At 54.7% G+C, this 22,708-nt stretch overlaps 1 protein-coding gene across 5 annotated transcripts in view; it reads right to left on the reverse strand.

The window, feature by feature from the left end:
• BRD4 (bromodomain containing 4) overlaps positions 1-22,708 on the reverse strand; it is an 81,665-nt gene that overhangs the window by 4,863 nt on the left and 54,094 nt on the right. For 4 of the 5 annotated variants that reach the window (XM_028498897.2, XM_028498905.2, XM_055080494.1 and 1 more), the window contains 9 exons: positions 22,037-22,326; positions 20,992-21,357; positions 19,974-20,102; positions 14,211-14,420; positions 13,303-13,502; positions 12,685-12,980; positions 11,234-11,344; positions 1,937-1,989; positions 1,435-1,798 (listed from right to left, as the gene is read on the reverse strand). In XM_028498897.2, the coding sequence (XP_028354698.1) occupies positions 1,435-1,798; positions 1,937-1,989; positions 11,234-11,344; positions 12,685-12,980; positions 13,303-13,502; positions 14,211-14,420; positions 19,974-20,102; positions 20,992-21,357; positions 22,037-22,326 (2,019 nt within the window). Of the gene's footprint in view, positions 1-1,434; positions 1,799-1,936; positions 1,990-4,427; positions 6,720-11,233; positions 11,345-12,684; positions 12,981-13,302; positions 13,503-14,210; positions 14,421-19,973; positions 20,103-20,991; positions 21,358-22,036; positions 22,327-22,708 lie in introns of those variants that run through there. The other variant, XM_028498915.2, reaches the window with a different exon arrangement.

A 22,708-nucleotide genomic window follows, 5' to 3' on the forward strand; every position in this document is an offset into this window, starting at 1 on the left:
CAGAGCACCTGTTTCCGTAGGTTCCCAAACAGACCACACTGCCCAGACCTGCTCCTGGCTCTGCCTGGACCTCACACCCCACTGTTTGTTAAGCTAACTCCTGCTCATCCTCTGGTCACCTCCTCCAAGAAGCCTGCCCCAATCCCCAGAGGCGGATAAGGTGTCTCCCCTGGGCTTCTGGCCTCCTCACCTAGCAGGAATCACAATGCACTGTTAACACTCTTGACTGTGAGTTCCAAGAAAATGGCCCACTGGGGCCTTAATCTGTCATCTCGGCTTGCAAGCAAGATGAACACTTAATTAAAACACTGCATCAATTATCACCGCCCCCTTTCAGCGGCCTCTCTCCAACCAACCCAGAGCCTTCGAGGCTCCGCTTTGAGCCCATCTCAGCCTGCAGCACAAACTGACCTATCTGGCTTCCTGAGGACAAAACTCTGGGCCTAGCGCCAGCCTCCCCAAAACCCAGGGGCAGGACAGTAGTGCTGGTGGGGGGACACTTACCAGTTGAGTAGGGGTCTGACTTGTGGTGCCGGGGTGAAGGGTGATGCTGGATGACTTGTTGAGGCTTGGCGGGCTGCGGTGGGGGTGGCTGCTGGCCCGTGGGTGGGTGGGGGGGCTGCTGGCCTGGGGGCGGCCAGCAGCACTTGGGGGGGCTGAGCCATGGGGGGCTGCGGGAGTAGGGGAGGCTGGGCCAGGGCAGGTGATACGGCCGGGGGACGGGCAGCCTTGGGGGGGAGGGCGGCAGCTCGGTTACTGGGCCGTGATGGCTGTTGAGGCAGCGCGTTGTGCAAAGCTGGAAGGACACAGTAGCAAGGTGGTGAGGCTCACACACCCCGCGGCCCCCGGTCCAGCCTTTCTCCTCCATCCTGACCTCCTACTTGTCTCCCTCCAACTGGCAACCTCTCCACCATCCTTGGCTTCCCAAAAACTCCAGAATAAGGACAGCATCCAGGGAGGTCTACAGGATCAGGCCCCTCACCAGCATCATCCTGCCCCGTGCTCCACGCCCCCAACTCTCCTCCCTTCCCTTCCCTCCAACTGCTGCACTTGCCCTTCAGGTCTCAGAGCCAAGTCTTTCCTGATTCCCACAGGTATGTCCGCTCTCGGATGAGGGTGTGTGCCCTCCCAAACTGCCATCCCTGACTAGGAGCTACAGAGGATCACATATTTTTCCATCTCACACCACGCCTAGCCCAGCAGAAGATCTGAATCAGTGTCTTCTGTACCCAAAGCACTCTCTCTCTGTGCAAGGCCTGTTCTGGGGCCTCTCGTGTAATTTCCATAATGGCCCCGAGAAGCTGCTAAACTCCCCTTAGAGAAAACTGAGGTTAAGAGGGGTTCTGCAGGTCGCCCAGAGTGCCCTGTCACTGTGGTAAGACCAGGGTGGGAAGGGGACCTCCCCACACTGTTGCGGGTGTGGTTGCAGCTCACCTGGAGGAGAGACCACCGAGTGCTGGTTGAGATGAGGCGGAGTGCTGTGCTCGGGAGGCTGGGGCAGGTGAGGGGGCAGCTCGGGCTGCGGCAGGTGCAGGATGGGCTGGGTGAAGTGGCCAATGGGGTCGAAGACACTGCCTGGGAGTTGGGGTTCCAGGACAGGCACCTGGGTGGCGATGAAGGGCGGAGGCGAGGACTTCATCGCAGGGGCTGCCTGCTGTGGCATGGAGGGCGGAGGGGGCGGGGGCGGGGGCTGCTGCTGTGGAGGTGGAGGCGGTGGGGGCTGCTGGGGAGGCGGTGGGGGCTGCTGGGGCACGGGGGCCGGGGCCTGCTGCATCTGCTGATGGTGGTGGTGATGGTGCTGCAGACAGACAGACAGACAGACAGGCTGACGTCAGGCAGGCCAAACCCATCTGGTCAGACACAGGGTCCCTCCAGGGCCCAAAAAAGGCAGGTGGCCACTGCTCACCTGCTAAAGGACACACCCAAAACCACATACCTTCTTCTGCTCCCTCCCGGGGTGCCCCTTCTTTTTTGACTTCGGAGCCATCTCTGTGGAGGAAAAGAGAAGGTGGTGAGCCTACGGGGGAGAAGACTGGGAGCTAGCCTTGAACGCAGAGCAAGGAGAAAACAGAGGATGAGTTCAGGAAAAGGACTGGTGACAGTGAGAGGGAGGGTGGCTGGGTTCTGTCTGGGATGGAAGTTGGTCACAGGGGAGGGAAAGACATGTGGGGTGCCACCTACCCAATTGCCTGCTGCTTTTCCTAGCGGGGACCATGCCTGAAAAGCTGCCTGCCAAGCTCCAGACCACCAGCTCCATTAAGAGATGACACCCGAATGCACTGGGAATGAGCTACGAGACACCTCCTTGCCCAACGTCTCCTCCAATTTGCTGGTCAGAAGCCTCTACAGTGACCTGAGCATCTGCACCCCAACCTGCTTTGCCTTGGAACAACCATGGTGTTTGAAATGATCTTGTCCATTTTAAAATTAGCAAAGTGAGGCTCAGAGAAGTTAAGGGACTTGCTCTGGTCACACAGCTAAAAAGTAACAACTCGGTGGCCTCCAACTGCATTGCCCTCTGAGGCTCGCTCCTTCCCGTCCTCCCAGAGGAAACAGATGCGTGAGTTGGGGTGATAAAGACCACTGGTGCCAGCATGGGCCAAGGCCTGGCCACAGAGCCATGGGACAGGTGAGGAGAGTGCTGACAAGTGGGAAGTGCTGACAAGCATGAGCACTTTGTGGAGGAAGAGAAGCAAGCCAGCCAGCCAGCCTCCCTGGACGACGCAGGAGCCAATGGGGGAGGTACTCAATGCCATTGCCAGCAGAGGAGGAGGCCACTGGCCAGACTCCCCTTCCTCTCAGGAGACCGGCCTCAGAGAAGTCCCTGTGTTGGGATACAGTCAGTGTGCTGCAGGGAGAAAGCAGTATGTGTCCCGGCTTCTCAGGAGCCAATGGCGTGTTGCCACCACTGTGTGGATAAATCTGGGGTGTGCCTGTCTCTGTGAGGAGAGTGCAAGAGCCAGCATGACTCCCTCTGCCCCGACCCTACAAGCTTATGCTAAGGAATTTTTGCCAGCTGGATGCCCCTTGCCAAGCTCTGCTGGGTGTAAACCTCAGAGATGGAGAGAAAGCCCAGCCAGTGCTCAAGGGCTAGGAAATGAAGTCACCAACCACCAGGTGGGAGGTGGGACCCAGGGTGCCTTTCGGATTCCTGTCACTGAGAGGCACCTCATGGCTTTGCCTGGCATCCTCTGAGCTCCTTGCCAGGGTGCTGGCTCTTGCTGCTGGTGTTGGAGGACACATGCTTTTGTCCAAAGCGGGGCTAGCTCCACTGGTAGCTGCTTCACGGAGGGCCGTGCTAAACTTCTGTGAGGTGCACAACCTTGGTGCGACGTGTCACCAAAAGGGATAAGAAGGGACTTTGTGCCCTGCAAGAGTTCACCGTTCCATGCAAGTGATAAGACAGTGACACAAAACTCAGCAGCTACAGACATGTCTCATACAAATGGCAGCGACTAGGGACACCTGGGACACAGGAACTGTAGGCCCAGCCCCAAACCCAGACATGAGAGATGCCAGGATACAGGGCTCAGGACTCTTTGGGTCACATACAAAAGCTAGTGAGGACACTCTTGAGGGTCACACATACAAAAGGGAGCCATCTGGGTGATTTGCAGGATCAGGCCACAGGGTGTCTGGCAGCCGCAGGATGGAGGAGGAGAGGCTGGAGGCCCAGGACCAAGAGGACCCTATACACACAGGGATAAAGCACGGTACACAGAGGCTGCTGACCCAAGGGAGTGGGAGAAAAGAGGCCGGGGCATTCCTCCAGGCTGGGCTCCTCTCCCAGCATGGATTCCAGTAACAGAAACTGCAGCTCAAGGGAGGCTGGGGGCGGCTGCTTGCACGCTGGCATGCCTTTGGAGGGAGGGGACCAATGGGTCAAGTCGGACCAGGAGAGGCCACTGTGTCATGGGGAGAAGGCTGGGCAGGGTAGGGGTGGCCTGTCATCTCACGGCCTTGGGGGAAAACACTTTTTTCCATTACAAAAGAGGGATAGTGGCTCTGAACCCTCACCATCTCCCTGCAGCCATGAGCAGAGAGGCCCACCTGGGAACTAGAGGAGAAAAAGTGCAACGGGGCCCTTAAGGATCCAGGGAGTGGCTTTCAGCTGCCTTAGAAAAGTCACTGGGAGTACCATCCCAGGGCTCCACAGAAGTGCTGGGAGGAGCAGGTCTAGAGTGGGAGAGAAGGTGGGAGGTGCGCAGCAGACCACCAGGACCAGAGGACTAAAGGGGCCAGCAGTGGGGACCAAGGGGTGCTGGAGCCTGTTTGGGACAGCCACATCTGGCTCACGTGTCCTGAGCCTCATGTTGGAGTTACTGGTAGGAAGACAAGACGGGAAGTGCACAACTTCACAACACACCAGCCCCAAGACACCCCCACACAAAACTCTCTAGAAAGGGTTACATGAAGATGGCCTCAAGTACTGTGTGATCTTTATTCCATAAAAATCTTGAACTCAACACAAGTTTCATCTTTACATAGGATGGTAATTGTACAAAGAATTAAAACGTTTTTGTAAAATCTGATTAAAACACTGATTTCCTCCCCACTCCCCCACAACTCAAGGGAAGGAGACAGGATAGAAGGTAAGGGCAGAGGTGAGTAGCCCCCCTCAATTGAACCGGCTGGGAGCCTCAGCACCAGCAGATGCCCAGGCCTCCCACCCCTCCTACAGCGACTCCTCAGGCCCGGCTGGCACCTCCCACTGTCCGCATGCTGGAGGCTGCCAACAAGGAGTGAGTGGGCTTCTGCTCTCTCTGCTCTGTTCCTGGGGCACTGGGCATAGGTGACAGCTTGAATCTAAAGATCAGGTTCTCTGCCAGACGGAAGCCCCATGGGCAAGAAGGACGGGATCCCTGGACAGCGAGGGTGCAAGGACCACGCAGGAGAGCTGGCCCATGGCTACAGCCCATGTGCACACGAGTGGGAAGGAGGGGTGGGGAGGCACACAGGCCGAAGCTATGGGAATCTAGCCTGACTTTTGTTCTAAGACAGCAGAATCTTCCCAGAAAGACAATGCCAGCAGCTTCCCAACTGTCCTGTGGGAATCTCCGGGCATGAAGCTCCCTGACCCTAGCCAGGCTGAGTAGTACTGGGAACACATCAGGAACAGGCCAAAGGGCAGCTCAAAATAGTCTGTTTGGCAAATGAGCTCGACTGAAAGCTGACCGGCTACAGGATCAGGGAGCAGCCTAGGAACTCCCAAGTATCACTGCAGGGCCCTGGAGGCTCTGGGGAGCCTGAACCTGGAACCCAAGGCCAAGGCCAGTCTGGGGCAGTTAGAGCTGCTTGGGCCCAAGGCCCAAAGGAGCTGGGGAGGAGTGCCAGGGTTTCCACACAGGCGGTGGTCAACTGCACCTCCTCAAGCCTGCTTCCAGCTCCAGCAGAAGGCCAACTCCAAGATGCCAGGAGATGGTTAGGTCTTGAAGAAGAACACACAAACTATATATAAAACAAAAAAAGCTCTCTGAAGTGCATAATGCTATTCCTTAGGGAACTTTTCACATCAGGCAGTTTTCTGTTGAGATGCTGGATTCATGACCAAAAAAGGGCCGATATTTTTAGAGCAAAAAAAAAAAAGCCTATTCAGTGCCTCTCAGAGGGCTTGGATTATGTGGCCACCCTGACCTGTCCCATCCCCAGCAGCTGTCATCATTCTAGGGGACTGAAGACTAGGAGAGTACTTCCATGTGTATGGAACAGGGCCCAAAGGCTCTGATGCCCTCACGACTGACTGGTCCAGTGCTCTGGGTTTCAAGAACCCTTTCTTGCCACTAGCCCAGATGCCAACCCCGACCAAAGGATAGGATGATGGGCTAGAGGAGCCAGGTCAACTGGCTACATGGCCACTCCTCCCCAGACGCCCCTCACTAATGGCCTGCCTGGCAGATCCTGCAGCCTGCTTCTAAGTACCTGGGAAGGGAGGGATCGGGAGGCAGCTTAGGAAGTACTTTCCCTGTGTGACTTTAGGAGAAGAGGCCAAAGAAGTTGGGAAAATGCCCAACAGAAACAGTGGGAACAATGAAAACAGAAAGGAGGACTCCAGGGGGCTGTGTATCAGCTGTGGCTGGTGACAGACTCTGGCTAATGGAGCCTTATAGGTCACCAGAGAGAAGGCATGCTGAGGGACAGCCCCAGTGAGCCTTTGGGCCCAGCTGGCCTCGCCTCTAAAGCCCCTTTCCTCACTTGGGGAAGCTCTAGATTTTACAGTGTTCTTCCTTAGGGTGAATGAGATCTTCCCTGGGCTAACGTCATTGCCAGGTCCAGGAGGGAAGCAGTTAGGATCCAGAGTCCCCAGAAAAGAGGGAGGGATGAGGAGAGAAAACATATTTGTGTTGGGGTCTTGCACACGGAGCAGCACCACATGTATGCGTGTGCAGGGGGGGACTGTCATCACCCTCTGGGAGATGCCACCCACCCAGAGGACCCCAGACGACCAGGGAGGCGGGGCAGGACAGCCAGGCAGTCTTTACACAGGAGGCCCGGGCGGGCAGCCAGGCAGGCAGCCTTCCCGGAGGCGGGACTAGGCGTGAGCTGCTGGACATGACTAATCCACCCCAGGGGACAGGCCCAGGGCTCTGAGGAATTCCATAACTTGATGGAGTCCTGTCCCTTTCACGGAAGAAAATGGACTTAAGCTATAGCTTGCTGGGAAGGAATCTGGAACTGAAGACCGTTTTATTAAGAGTCCGTGTCCAATGATTAGGCAGGACCTACATAGAGGGAGAGAGAAACCAGTGTGAGAGAAATGGTGTGGAATGTACCGTTCAAGTCATAAGAACAGAAGAACTGCAGACCAAGCCAGCCTCCTGTGCCCTGTTTGCTGTCAGGGCACGAGAGAACAGCGCCGCAGACTAGGAGTTCCACCCCCGCCTGGCCAGCTGCAGGTGGGGACAGACCCACCTTTCCCTTAGAAGGGCCTCGGATCCGGCACGCATGGATGTCTCCAGAACCGCCTGAGCCTGTTTATGCTTCTAGACAGAACTGCTTCCAGTAACAAGTTCCGTATGCGCCGAGTGCATGCTGGTGTTTCCTTTACTGGTCTTTGCATCTGAGAGGCTACCCTGCCTGTCCTCCTTGCCATCACTTCTGGAGACTAGCCTGCTGTGCCATGCGCATTAGGTGCCCACTGATTCTGATCTTATCCCCCAGGGTCTGCTTTTCTGCACCTGTCTATCTCAAGGAGGTGATGCTGACCCTTCCTCAGGGCTTGGGTGGAGGTAGGAAAAGCCCATAAGAAAGGAGATCTGGAGTGCAGGACCTCTAGCTAATAGCCTCACCTCCACATTCCTATAAAACTGCAAAAAAACAAACCAAAAACAATTATAAAAAGAGGAGCCAGTTACATACACTGTTAAGGAGAAAAATAAAAAATAAAAACAGGTCGAGGAAGAAAGTTGCCCTTTCTTTGTCCCAGGCATCGAATGTAGCTCCCCTTGACCGGGGAGGGGGTGTGGGGCTCGTTCCCACCCATACAGCAGAGCAGATGCTTCTGTTAGAGTCACAGATGCAACCAACACTGCACTCCCATGGTCCCCAAGTGCGCATGTGGGAAAAACCCGCCCACCAGCCAGTTTCTCATTCAAGGCACATTCCACAAGGCTCACCTTCACCCATGAAGCCCTAAAATCCGTCCCTGCATGTGTGTGAGAGTGTGAGGGTAACCTGGCAGTGCAGGCAGACTGGCTATAGCCCCGTCCTCCAGATCTCTTCCTACCCCCACCCCCACCAGGGAACTTACCCCAGATCTCTTCCTACCCCCACCCCCACCAGGGAACTTACCCCCTCCCCAAGAGCTTGCGTCACACCCTTGGAGCGGGCAGCAGCAGGCCCCAAGATGGGACTGGAACCGAGTCCTTCCAAGACCCCAGGGGGTCGGAAGCTGAGGCTGGTTGTCTGGGAAGAATGCCCCATGGCCTCTGTCTGCACTTTCCAGCTCAAATCTTTCCAAAACATCAAGCATTCCTTGTCCCCCTGGACCTATTAAGAAACACCCACATGCTCCGATCCTGGGAAAAGGAAACCAGGAGACTGAAATAGCTGGAGTGTGCTCCCTCTGCAACTAAAAGACCAAAACCAAGTCCAAGAGAATTCCCTGAACTCCTGTCCCAGCCCAGGCCAGGGGTGCTCCTGAGAGCGACAGGAACTGTGTGGCCGCCCCTGCCCATAAAGATCTGTGGGTGGCATTTGGGAAGAGCCAGACATCAGCAATGTGATGGGGTGAAAGCTTAAGATGGCTCAGGGGCAGTGGGAGGGTGGCACTTGTACCACCGCCTTCTGTCCCTCAAGCAGATTCAGAGTTTAACCAGAATCAAAGCTCAGTGGAAGACCACGACTCAAGTAACAGCTGGGTTCAAAAGATGTGATGGGACTGGCCAGCAGTGCTGCATGCTGCTGGACGGAGGACGAACACACAGTGGCCTGGGACAGAGCTGGAAAAGAAACACTCCCTCTGCCCCAGTCTGTGGACACACTGCCTCCCTGAAGCGGCCTTGCCCCAAGGACCCGCCCCATGTCCTGAGCAGCTAGCAGCACCCTTGTCTATGAGAGGAGTCCACGTACCACTGCCCTAGCCCCAACTTAGTGCCTCTGGTTCAATTTCTTTTGGTGATTCATGTCTCGGGGCTGTGTCGGCAGAACTGACAAATATAGGCCCTTAGGAATTTCGGCACTAATCCAAATGAAAACACAAGAACAAGAAGGGCAAAACAATTAAGCCCCCAAAGACCAAGAGAAATACCTTCAATGCCCCCCCACCAGGCCCCATCCCCCGCAAGGCAGAACCACCTGTAACTGGTCAGAGAAATCTACCCAGCTCCATGGACCCAGCACGAATAGCTGCTGGAGGAGCTGCCCGGAGAGCAAGTGCAGGTTCCTGTGCAGGATGGGGGTGGCAGATGGCCACATTCAGTGGTGCCAGGGCACAGGCTCCCACTTTGGAACCTGTAGTATCTGAGCTGCAGGGCACAAACCTACAGGGTGGGTCCCTCCCAAGAGTAAAAGCTCTCAGCTGGCCTCCGACAAAGCTCTCCAGTGCACACAGAAGGCGAAGGAAAAGTCAGGACCACGAAGACAAAAGAGAGGCCCGTAAAACCCAAGGTGGGGAGGGTGCCTGGGAAGAGGAAGGAGCTGGAGGCAGCCGAGGGAGCCGCCAGGGCTGGACTGCCGGAGCCTGGGAGCCTGCAGGCTGGCGGCTCTGAGACTGTAAATCTCACCCTCCTTCCTGCCAGGACAGCTGTTCCCAGGACTCTCAGATTACTTGTTGCACAATCCTTCCAGCTTCTTTAAAAGGGGGAAAAATGTGGAGGCAAAAAAAAAAATCTCGGCAGCAGCAGGGAGCTGCTAGAAATGCCGTCATGGTCACTCCACAGCAGGCGGCAGCAGGCGGGCTGTAGGGCGCTCAGAAGCTCAGGAGTCAGGGACAAAGGCCACAGTCACAGATTCGCAACGGGGACATCAGGTGTGATGGTCATGGCCCCCTAAGGTGCCACGGTGGGTGGGGCCAAACCATGCTGTTTTAGCTATCAGGTCCGCTGCCAATTTCAACCTCTGGGGTATTCTTTGGTTGTTCAGATCCTTAGGAGAAAAGGCTACGAAACCCCTAGCAGAAGCAGCCTGCTAGAAAATGCAGGAGGTACAAAACCCCAGAGGGAAAGACAAACCTGAGGCTTGGCTGGCACTGAAAGTGAGAAGTCAGCAGCCACCAGGAATGCTAATTGGGCCCAAGAATATGGCCATTCACCCTGCTAAGGGCCCTGGTCCCTGGCCTGGGGCCATCTCTGCCTGAGCAAGCACCAGATGCGGCGCCCCCTGCTGGTAGACAGATTTTAAAAAGCAATTGAAGGGGGAGCTGGTTAGGAAGAAAGAAAAAAGGGTAAAGGATGGAGAAAGAGGCAGCCAGCAAACTACTCAAAGCAATCTTTGCATACAATAGGAGCTCAATAAATACAGAATCTACTTAATGACTTTCATGTCACTTTGGCCCACTGAAAATGAGGTAGTCCAGAGCCCTCCCCCGACACTTGGGAAACCTGGTGTCCTTATTGTAAAAGGGAAGAGGAGCAGTGACAAGACCCAGAGGCCCCCTTGTCCCCAGCTTCCCTGGACAGAGGCAGGCTGAGCCCACAGGAGGACCTGTGGAGCCACACACCTCAGAGCAGTTTCACTCTTTCCAACTGCTGCAAATGATCCTCAAACTTCCTTGGCACCACCAGGTCACATTATTTATGTGAACTAAGTGGAGCTTATCGTTTATTTCCAGTTAGAATAAAATATCAGGGCTGAAATAGGTACATGAAAGAATATACCAGGAGTCTTCGTTGCCCAAACACACGTTTCCCACTGTGCATGTGCGCATTACAGTGTGCCTGGAGGGGCAGGCCCAGGGTCCCAGGGCAGGGTCGTGGGTGGTCCACAGACTGTCTGCTCAGCTGATAGAGTTAGACCTGCCCAGGGACAACTCTGCTCACCCAGATGGAGAAGGCCAGCTCCACCTCACAGAACAGGCTAGTCACCAGGCTTCTTCCCTAGCCTCACCTTTGGGCCAGCCTGAGCATCTGCTCCCCTGAGAATAACCAGGAGGGCTTATATCTGGAGGAAAGGTCCCCTTCCCCACCACCGGCACAGCTCTCAGCATCTCCACCTGCCCCCACCTCCCTGTCAAAGCTGCTGCTCAGGCGCACCAGTGGATACAAGTGCACGCCCATGGAGCATGGAGAGAAGGAACTGTTAGAGGTACAGGACACGCATGTCCAAGTGCGTGCAGTTAGAAGTAGCCAATGCACCAGTGAGCACACTCTGGGGAGGATGGCAGTGCCCTAAGCCCCAGGAACAGCAGGGCCAAAAGCAGGCTGCTCCACACCTGCCAAAGCACATCACCTGAAAGGGCTGTGTTGCATGCAACTGTGACACACGGAAGACTGTGAGGCTGGGCAGGGTCACGCTAACATCAATTCCATCATCTGCCCCCACCCCTTCTTTCCCAGGTCTCTGCAGTGTCAACACCCCTGGCTACCTGTCTTCCCTGCCCCAGCCCAGGTCGAGGGTACTGTGGGGGCAGGTGCAGGGCTACCGCCCCCCCAGTTAGAGATTAACATGGTGACCAGGTAGATGGACAGATGGGAGGGCCCAGCAAGTTCTTATGACTGCCATCTCTGGTCTCTGGTAGCCTGGACACAGGATGGAGCACAGGCAGGATTCCGACAAGACTCTAAGTTAGACACCTAACCTGTTTCAGAGTCTTCGCTGTCAGAGGAGCTGGACTCGCTGGTGCTCTCCGACTCTGAGGATGAGAAGCCCTTCATCTTGGAGGAGCCAGCAATCACATCAACTTTCTCAGCTGCAATAAAGCAACAGGGACAGAGTCAGGCAGGGCCCTGAGTCCCACGAGACAGAGGGCTGCTCCTAATGGCAGGCTGCAATCCTTCCGAACCCCGGCCAGACCCACATTTCCCAATGGTAAGCAGCTAGCCTACCATGCATGCCAGCCAAACACTTGGCTTACACTGGACTTTCAAGGTCCCTCCAATCTCTCAAAATACCCTTTCGCAGGGTTCATCAAGGATTAAGAGACCAGAGCAGGAGGGAATTCTCTAACACAAGGAACTGCTGCGATTATGCTCCCTCAGCTACTTTTCTGACAGTGGGTAAAGAGGACCTAAAGGGGACATGACAGTCAAAGACAAAACAAGACAAGGAAAGAGCCCCAAGGGATCTCCCAGCACCTCAGTGTGCAGACTGAGGCGACTGTCACTGTGTGGCGCCCTGGGTGGAGGAAGGGGTGTGTGTGTGTGCCAAGGACCCCGGGAGTCAGTCCGGGCTGGAATGAAGGCTGTGTGCAAAGCCCTGATGTGGATCCTAAGTCCTACTGGTTCTAACGCAAAAGCTGTGAGCCAAGACAAGGCACTGATAACACAAAAGAGCTGCTTGGAAGACCTGGGGGGTGGGGGAGGGGGGCGTCACACCAAGCTAGAGAAGACAGCAGGCAGGCACAGTGCCAACTTAATGCCTTTCCTCCTAGCCATGCCCACCACGCCCAGAGACCCCAAAGACGTAGGGGGTGGCTCCTGGGGAAGACTCAGAGGCAGGAAGCTAAGGATGAAAGCTGCTGCTGCTCAGAGCAAGGCTTAGGACACCTAGGTGCAGGTGGACCAGAGATGGCCAGCAGCCAGAGAGATCAACAAAGGCACCAATAAGCCTAGGGCTGAGTCTGATGTCACAACCCTTCAGAGGTTTCTATGTCAAGAACGCAGATTTTGGGCTTCCCTGGTGGCGCAGTGGTTGCGCGTCCGCCTGCCGGTGCAGGGGAACCGGGTTCGCGCCCCGGTCTGGGAGGATCCCACATCCCATATGCCGCGGGGCGGCTGGGCCCGTGAGCCATGGCCGCTGAGCCTGCGCATCCGGAGCCTGTGCTCCGCAGCGGGAGAGGCCACGGCAGAGGGAGTCCCGCATACCACAAAAAAAAGAAAAAAAGGAAAAAGAACGCAGATTTTATAATGGGAAAGAAAGCAAGCCTGCAGAGAACGAGGGCTGAGACTGGAAGGCAAAGTTACCTGGAGGTGCCAACAGGGGCCTTACTACTAGAGGTGCAAGGATAGCAGCCTGGCCAATCTGCCCAGCCCTTTCCCTCACCGAGGACTGGGAACACCCCCACCACCGCCCCAGGGTGCCCAAGGGCACCTTGAGGTTTCCTTTTCTTCCGCAAACAGGAGGTGACATAGCGCTCCAGTTCACGCAGGGTGGATGGCTTCAGGGTCTCGAAGTCAATCTCGATCTCGTCGGGGTTGGAGTTCTTGAGTGAGGGCTCCCGCGACTGAATGATGTGCACCACGCGGCCCAGCTTCTCACCAGGAAGCTTGTTGATGTCCAGGCTAAGCTGCCGCTTCTCTTCATACGACATGGGCTTGCACTTGTCTTCTTCCTCCGACTCATATGTGGGAGGGGGCTTGCTCTTCATGGGTGCTGGCTCCTTCTTGCTATGAAGGGGTGATGCAGACACCATTAAGAATGGGTCCCTGGGGGAAGGTGGGCACATATCCCTCCATTTAGGGCTTGGGGAGGCTTCCACACCCCCACCCAGTGGTCTTCACAGGAAACGGGGCACTGGCAGCACCTTCCTGGGAGCACGTGGCTGCAGTTGAAACCACAAATGGTGAACTGGGGGGCTGCTGTGATGCTACCTGCTATCCTCTCTCCCTCAAAGGCCCATCCCAGAAAAAAGAGCAGAGAGGCAGCCTCCCTCCCAACTGTCCCAATCTGGACTAGGGGCACTGGTGGGGGTAGGGGTGACCCACAGACCTTGTGTTGTTGTTACTGGTATTATTTTTCTTGGTCTTTTTGGGAGGAAGTTCCTTGGCTTTGCTTTTCTTATTCTCCTCCACTTCCTCTTTCTTTTTGTGCTTTTCTTTTTTCTTTTCCTTTTTGTCTTTCTCCTTTTTCTTTGGTTTGTTCTGCTGGGGCTGTGAAAGGGCTGCAAGCTGCTCGTGCACGGCTTTGAGCTGTGGAGCAGACAAGCAAGACACACACTCCCATCACCCTGGTCTCTGGCCCTCAGCTCCACGACCTGCCGTCTCACTAGACATCCAAAAGTGCCCATGCCCACCCAGACCCTGAACTCCCAGAGTGGCCCAGTGTCCTCCTTGTCAGAGGAGCCACTCAAGCCTCATGACCATGCTGGTTCCAAGAAGAGGGTCCCTAAAGAGGCTGGGCAAGAGTGCATAGACAGGGACTTCCCTGGTGGCCCAGTGGTTAAGACTCTGCGCTCCCAATGCAGGGGGCCCAGGTTCATTCCCTGGTCAGAGCCCGCATGCCACAACGAAGAACCTGCACTCGGCAACTAGACCCAGTGTAGCCAAATAAATATTTTTTTTAAAAAAAGGAGCGCATAGACACATGTGGGCACTAAAGGCCTAATGGCCAGCTTGTAGAGAGAGGAGCATCCAGGAAGCCCCAGGAGAGATGCACATGCTGGCTCGGCCTCCTCCTTCCAAATACCAGAAGGACCCAAAAGCCTCATCTCTGCCCAGGGGACAGACACATCACCCCATCTCCATACCCACAGTGTACATTTAAGTATGAACAATATGCACCTGACCTGGCACCAGGGGACCAGTGGGAATTCTGCTCATGCTAGAACTCAGGCTGTGGGGGGAGGTAGGGGGTGGCGGGGGGTTGTGGTTTGAAAATGGGGCTGCCTGTGTCCTCACCTGCTCCTGGAGCTCAGCCAGTCGTTGGGCTCGCTCCTCCTCGGAGTCATCAGTGGAGCTGTCACTGTCTGAGGAGCTATCGCTGCTGCTGTCACTGGATGAGGGCGGGGCCACAACCTTGGTGGGCGGTGGCACCGCTGGGGAAGACACAGCCACCACAGGCTCCTCGGGCTCATCCGGCATCTTGGCAAAGCGCATCTCGAACACATCCTGGAGGTGAGGGGCAGGGGAAGCTGTGCCCGTGAGGGCTGCTGGGTGCCCTGGGGGCGCCTGCACTGTGGCCCAGCGTCACACTATCCCTGGCTGCTGGGGGTGACTCAACAGGAAGCAAAGAGGACTGAGTCAATGGTGACCCCCTTCCTTATCACTAAGGCGAGGGGCTGGCAAGGGCCCCCTGATGACTCTTTCAAATCTCACTTTGGGGAGAAAGGTGCTCCCGACATGGCCTGGCATGGCACCCACTCCCTGGGAGACACAGCCGAGGTAAGGACAGGTAACTCACATCACAGGAGATAACCAGCCCAATGAGGACAACAGTCTGGGGATCCTTGACAGATGGCAGGCCCAGACAGGACCCACAGAAAGAGTGCTCTGAGGCTCCCATCAGGTTGATGCTCATTCAGTCAGCACATCTCAAGGGAGCCTTCTGGACAGTGGCCCAGGCACCAGGACACAACAGTGAACAGAAGAGGGGTCTTACAGTTCACATTCCCATAGGGAGCGGGTGGAGTCTGCAGTTTTAGAGTTCCAGAGGGAACAAAGGTCCCAAGGTGGGAGTGTGCCCGGCACAGAGCCCACAGCCAGTGAGGAGATGAAGTCCTCGCTGTAGTGGGCACATAACTGAGCAGGGCCATGCCACTGCCTGGGGCATCTCCAGGGTACACCAGAAATGTGAAAAAGGTATAGACGAGATATGGGGCGCTGAGGGTAGGCTATGGGAGAGAGCCAGCCTTGTGAGGTGCAAGCAACGTGAGCAGAGGCCCTGGGCTGACTGGGCATAGGATCCCACCCCAGGAGCTCCTGAGACCTGGTTTTCCAGTAGGATTTTGATACCTGCTTTAAGCCTGGAATAAGTCAGTTAACACAGCAACTCACATAACAGAATTGGGGCCTTCCTCAAGTGTGAATCGATGTGTGAGAGAGCAGCATGGCCCAGAAGGACTGTGGGGTCGAGCTCCAAGGCTGCTATTGCAAACTTGAGTGTATTTGACAGAGCCCACCCTAGAAGACTCTCCTGATGTCTCTGGAACGCAGCTTCAGGTTTCCCTGCCCCCAGGAAATTGCAACAGAGTGACCTGGGCAGCAGGGCAGGCATTCCACACAACTGTGGTACTGTCCCCTCCCCTCCAGACTACTCAGGTTCGGCCTCCTCCAAGGCAGGTTCTCCTCTCAGCAAGGTGCTGCCTGAAGTCTGCTATCTGAGTGGTTTTCAGTTTAAGTACTAGAAAAGCAAAAACTTTCTATTTCAATCAGAAATAAATCATGGAACAGATCTGAGAGCAACAGAGAAGACAAACAGGAGGAATGACCAGATACCATTATCACTCAAGCTGCCAGGGAGAGGGGGGCTTCACACCAGGTGAGCAAGACCCTCTCTGCTCACAGTGCCCTGGATGTGGGCAGGCTCAGGTCCATGACTGACCCACATGAGCATCTGGAAGAGCCAGGCCTGCTCTTAGAGAAATGTGTCTAAGAAGGTGGCAGGGCATCAGGACCCCAAGAAGGGAGAAGGGTGGCAAGCAGGGCCAAGCACTTGGTGCTGCTGGGAGATGACAGTTTACCAAGCGGAAGCTATCTCGTGCCACTGGTCTGTGAACCTAGCCCCCCATGCCAGCTGCCAGACAGCTCTACCCTTACCACAAAGGACATCCCTGTTCCTGCCCCACAGGCTGTGACTGTTGTAGAAATGGGGGTGGCACCCGCCCTAAGGCCTCCTTCCCCTCCCCAGCTGCTTCTGGCCCCTGCCCTCCCAAAGCCCCAAGACCAAAGAGCAAGGAGCATGAGACAAAAGCCAGGTGGGTTGCCCGCCTCCTGGCTGTGCCCAGCTGAATGACCCCATCATCCTCCCACCTGCACCAGCCCAAGTGGGGGACATCCTGGGAAACACACTCGGGCCTGTGTGCCAGTGAGCTAAGGCTGAGACTTGCACCTGCTCTGTGGTAAACAAGAATGATGTGCTCCTTGCCCTCAAGGGGTGAACACAAATAGTGTAAAGTGCCCTAAGTGCTAAGGTAGAAACAGCAAGGGGTGGCAAAGAGCCTTTGGGGACCTTGAGACCTAAGAATGAGAGGAGGACAACAGCTGCAGACACCCAGGAGGATGGTACAAAAGAAAGGTCAAAGGGGCGTGGGGGCAGACAAGAGGACGGTAAAACCCAATGAGATGCACCCAGGGCAAGTATCTCATGAGGGAGGACAGTGACAGGAAGGAGCAGTGAACACCAACAACCAGCATCCACCAGGGGAGCAGGGGCTCATGGCTTCTGCACTAGAGCTGGCAGTGTATTCAGGTGAACGCATCTACTCCGCCTGGTGTGACATTACGTCCACCCCACTCCAAGAATCTGAGCCATGTTGCAATTCTCGACATCAGAAAGAACACTGGTTTCAGAGAGGAAGTATCTCCTCTCGCTGGAATGTTGACCAGGGCCATCTACTCTGGGCTACATCAGATTCATGGAGGGAGCTCCCCGCTTCCCCTTTAGTGAAACAGAGACGCTCAGGTGCTGGGAGGTTGCAGTGTCCGAAGACTCCCAGGCAAACCAGTCTGCAGCTGAGCACAGGTGGAGACCCAAGAAGGAGGTGTTGCCCAGTCGGCCCCTCTTTGGCCATGCCTGGATATTGCTGTGAGGCTTAGCCATACCTGGGCATAACCAGGGCACAGAGGTGAGGAGTAGAATGTAGGCCGTGGAGGCACACGAGGTGCCAGGTGCTGGGGATGCGGCCATGAGTGAACACTCAAATACACAAACACACTCTCACACACACTTCAAAAGTTTCCTACCTCTGGAATCTAATGCAGGACCCCAACACACTTTTCTCAGTTTAATTTTTTTCCTTGCCGTAAAAACTGCATACCACCATGAGTTTGTGCTTTCTCTCAAAATAAAACTCTGGTAATCCACATAGGTGCAAAACTTCCTAAATTACTCCTCACTTCACAATAGAACAGAGAGTAGAGGACAGTACCACCAGCAGCTCTGGGCCCACCAGCTAGGCTAGCAGCCCTCAGCTCAAGCCACGCTCAGGCTCCCAAAGAAACCCTGAGCCCAGGGGCTCCTGACTATCTTTGTGACCACAGCTGCCAGGTGGCAGGATGTGGGTTTTCTGAAGGCCCAGAATTTAGAGGCTGGAAGAGGAATATAAAGTGGATTCTTTCCCGTAAAACTTTCTGGGTAAATCCCAGTCTTTGGGCACAGCCTAATTAAGAGACAGTAGGTCCCGACACCTCTTACTGAAGCAAACAAGGGCTGGGATTTTGTTACTCCTCCTCCCCAGTGGGCAATCTCACCACCTAAACCATGCTGATCCTAGAAAGCTTTGAAAGAAAGAAGAAAACGCAGCTCAAAATGCTACAAAATACAGGAACTGCCTTCTAGAGGAGAAGTCCACACAGGGGGCCTGCCATGTCAACTGGGCTGAATCAGACACCCCCACCTGCCTCCTGGCATGTTACTCTCAACAGCATGAAGACCCACCCTGCAAGGGACAAAGCAAGTGGGGGGTAGAGGCAGTGCCGTGCTGAGTGGCCCACTGCGCACTGCCCCCTCCCCCCACCTGAAGTGGACCCTCCTCAAGGGCAAGGACCTTGTCCCATCCAGCCTGGTATCTGGTGTCAATGTTTAGAAAAGAGGTTGCTTTGTGGCAAACATCTCAGTGCCCTTGCTATGAGCAAATCCCATGTCTGGGCATGTTCATGCCACTCCCAGAAGGGGAAAAAAAGCAAAAGAAACAAAAAAACCCCTTAAAAAAGGCACAAAAATTAGGAAGACGAAGAGCTAAAATATATCAGAATATCTTCTTTCTTCTTTTTAAATAAAGTCGCTCAAAATAGTGATCTTTGGTGCTGACAGAGAACTTGTTTTGGTTTAGCTGTTTGCATGAGGGCAAATAAAGGGCATGGGTATTAATCTGGGCAAATGCTATCCAAGTCCTCAGGGAGGAGAAGGAGAGAGAGAATGGGGAAAGGGGGTGGGTGCACCTCTCTCCCCCTCTCGTGCGCTCTCTCTCTGGGCACCACTGCCACCTAGTGGCTACATATGAGAATTGCAGAAACGTTATAAACCCTGATCTGCTTCAAGGATGGGAAATGCAAAAGTAAATACTGAAAAAGGAAGCTTTGTGAAGAAAGCAGACAACATAGCACTGAATTAAAGAGAGTCCCCCTTCCAAAAACATAAAACAGAACGAAACAAAAAACCTCAGATAAAATAAAACTAATAAACAGCCAGTAGAAATACAAACCTTCAAGTCTGAGTGTGTATTTAACGATAGCCAGGTCCACGCTAATAAGTTGTTTTTTTTTTTTAAACACCTAGAGTTTCAGGGCACTAAAGGCTAACCCAGACAGGCTGCACTGAAAGAATAAAGGGGACCACGCCTTGGCTCCAACATGATGACATAGGAGACACTATGCTGGTGAATGCATGACAACGTGTGGAGCTAACAGAGGTGGGAGGCAGGCAGGCAAGCAGGGCTCAGGTGACCTCTGATAGACACCAACCCACAGGTCACCAAAGGCCTTTTGCAAGCCTCGCTTCTGGAAGCATTTCACAGATGGCTGAGAAAGCCTGGTGTGAGAAAGCCCCACCCAGATGCCAGGAGAGGGCCTGATGCAGGATGTGCAAACTGGACCTGTACCTTGTGGCAGCAGGTGGCTCAGCCCACAGTTTGCTCTGACCCTGAAAGCAGAAGTGCAACCTGAGGCCTTGGGGAGAAGAGGCTGGGTATTTTTATTATGTGTAATTTCAAATAATAATAATAATAATAATAATAATAATAATAATAAAACAGATTGTAACAATACTAAATATCTACTTTTTTCTCCAGAATTTTTAACTCCTGATCGTTCTACCCAAAGTTATGTCTCTGTTTAAATTTGCGTATATGCTTTTCCTTTTTTTTTTTTTAAATAGAAAAAAGTGGAGTTAGTTCACATATTTATGCTGTAATCTGCCCCTCCCTTCCACCCATGTGTGCACTCCACAGCGTACATCACCCAGAATCAACTTGAAGGGGTCACGAATCCCACCCATTAGTGCATCACGGCCACACAGAACTTCTAGAAGCAGCCGCCCTGAAGCGGGAAGGCAAACAAAGGCTTTCAAGGCTCTGGTGAAGAAATGCCCACAGTTGGGCAGTTACTTCAGCTCACAACTGTGACAAACTGTCTACCTGGCAAGAGTGTCCCTCGCCGACTTGAGACAGGTCTGTTTTGGAGAAGAGGTTGGGCCATGCACAGGATGCGCACTCTTCCAGCCAAGGGCAACCGAATGCAGGGGGGTGGGGGGCTTTCAGTGGAACACCCCAAAATCCAAAATGCCCAAGACCATAACCAACCACCCTGCTTTAATTATAAGGAAATAATCCCAATGTAAAATTTATGTGTTATCCTGACTTTAGTCCACTCTTCCAAAGCAACATGGCATTATACCAAAGCAAGTGACAAAATCTGCCAAGGCCCATAGCGGCCTGGCCCACCCACGACCCCAGCCAGCCTGCTCCTCTGCAGGATGCCATACCCGGAGCTCTGCCAGAGCCTCACCTGGAGCTTGCGGGCCATGGCCACCACCTCATGGTCAGGAGGGTTGTATTTGTAGCAGTTGGAGAACATCAATCGGACATCGGCACCAAATTCCTGAGCATCACGGTACTCACGGGCCTCCAGTTTAGACTAGAAAGACAGGACGGGTCCTGGTTAGCCATGGCTGCCCCTGTGCCAATGGGGAGGTGGCAACAAGGAGGGCTGCCTGTAGGAAGTAGCAAGTCAACTTCTCAATGGCTCTGGGTTTAACCCAGACCACAGTGGGGAGAGGTTATCACCCCAGTTCTCAGCACCAGGTGGACAAGGAGATACTCCAACAGCAAGTCTAAGGGCCAGGAACTGCCCCTGCTAGCATGAAAACCCACCCACTGTGCCTGGCTAAAAGGCAAGTGGACAGAGAAGACACAGAGGTATTGCCTAAGCCAGAACTGCAAAGGGAAGGCTGGGCCCAGTTCTGACCTGGCCTGTACTTGTCCTGGTGACATCAGACAGGACACTGGTCAAAAGGAACAAAGCAATGTCCCCTGCTCTGCCCATCCCACATCTGGGCAGGCTTACTCCACTCTCAGAAGGCGAAAAGTGCCAAAAGGCTTAAAATAAACAAAACCAAAAAAAGGCCTCAAAATACTACAGTGAAAATGCCAGCACTTGTGTGCCTCTTACTAAGAGACACCAAGGCCTTCTCCATGACATAGAGCCTGGCAAAGTCACCACTCCCCAAACTCTCCAGGAGCATCTACCGTGTGAAGGTATCTATGGGCACTGGGCCTCAAGGCCACAAGAGGGCTCATCCTCAGATGAGGGAAAGGGCAGCATTGCTGTCTGTGACCAAAATGACCACATGCTCTCAGATGATGTCCCCATAGTCTCCAGCAGGGGGCACTGGGCTTCCCTGGGCTGGTGAGAAGAGCCTAGACAGCTACTAAGACTGGGCCCTCCTCTTGGACAGGCCTCAGAGGTGCTGGTCTTCCTTGTCCCAGGGAGCCCCTTCCCCAGCTCCAGGGGCACACCCACTAACCTTGATCGTGCTCATGTCCATGGGGTGCTTGATGATGTCACAGTAGTCATGCAGGCCCAGCGCCTCCACGTCCACGGGCTTGTAGAAAGGCCAGGCGTAAGCTGCGTGCTTCTTGGCAAACATCTCCTTGAGAATGCCACTACAGCACTTGAGCTGCTCTGAGACCTTGCTGCTTTTATCTGGCGCTGGGTGCTGCTGCGAGTCGGGCACGTCCTTCTTCGGGGGCTTAACAGGCCGGCTGCTCTCCCGCCGGGGCCCCACCAGCTTGGTGGTCTTGGGCTCCGGGGGCAGTGAGGGTGGCTCGTGAATGGGGTCGATGGTGGTGGGGGTGGTGGTGTCCGCTTTCCTCTTAACCCCCTTCTTTGTCTGCCGAGAGCACAGGCGCGATAGGCACGGTCAGAGGCAGCGGCCGGCACAGCAGGCCCTCAGGGTCACTCCTGAAGCCAGGTCCTTTCTAGGGTCTCAACACTCACAGGGAACAGGGCCCAAAGGTAAATTCCACAGGTGAAGGACTGAAGACACGAAAACCCTGTCCCACCACTCTGTTCTGCAGCTCGGACAGGACCCTGCCAGTGGCAGGAGAAAGCACACAACTGAGTGTGGGATCTGCTCACCAGAGGCCAAAGAGACTTCTGAAAGCAGTTTCCTACATGCCAGGGACCTCTCCCAGAGCCAACCTCTGTCACTCTGGCCACCCATGGGAGGCACATTTCAGAGACTATTTAGACAGCATCTGCAAATATGCAGTCTAAATTAGAAACGGGAAGGGCGGCAGCAACCCCCTGGGAGGTGTTACTCAATTATGGGATCTGTGGGTCAGCAAGACAGCAGCTTTTAGGCTGTGCTGATTTAAACACAGCTTGATCCCCCCAGGTCCTAAATACCCACAAGTGCCCTGGGAGCCAGAAGCATCAGCAAGGATAGGTGACTGTCTTCTGTAAGCCTCACTACAATGGAGTGGAAGGGGAGGCAAGGGTCATCTAGCTGAGGTGACCAGAGCCAGCCAGTGGTCAGGCTGGGCCACACACACGCACAGGACGCTCACCTTCACAGGCTGTGGGGTGGCCGCGATGATGGGCGGGTGGCTCTGCACAGGCTGAGGGGCTGGTGCGGGTGGGGGCAGTGGCTGGGGGGGCACCGGCGGGGGCGTCTGCAGTGGCTGGGGAGGCACCACTGTCATGACAGGGGTCTGGACGATGAGGTCTGCGGTGACAGCGGGGAAGGGGTGAGGTGTGGCCTGCACGGGTGGAGGATTCTGCTGAGGGGTCTGGGTCTGCGGAGGAGTCGATGCTTGCGTTGTGTTTGGTACCGTAGAGACGCCAGGTTTTGCTGTCCCTACCAACCATAAAAGGGACAGGGGGTTAGATGCCATGTCTGCACACCGGCTGACCTTGTGGGGACACTGCCACACGTGGCAAGCACACATTGGCGTGGGTATGGCACACAGTGTCTCTGTAACTATTTGTCTAAGAGACAGAACAGCCTAAATACCTTGGAGCTCAGCCAAATCTGTCCACCTGTCCCAGGGGGCTCTGAGAGCAGTGGCACACCACATTCCACACTTCCTGGGGTGTCCTGGCTCCAAGTCCTGACTTGGGGACTCGGGCACAGAGACCCCTTCACAAGCATGAAGGCTTGAGCCAAAGGAACAGGAAACACACGCTGAGAGTCAGCACCAGGACAGTGACAGCAAAAAAATGCTCCTTGGTGCTTTCAG

This window comes from Physeter macrocephalus, chromosome 2, assembly GCF_002837175.3.
Source record: "Physeter macrocephalus isolate SW-GA chromosome 2, ASM283717v5, whole genome shotgun sequence".
Lineage (NCBI taxonomy): Eukaryota > Metazoa > Chordata > Mammalia > Artiodactyla > Physeteridae > Physeter > Physeter macrocephalus.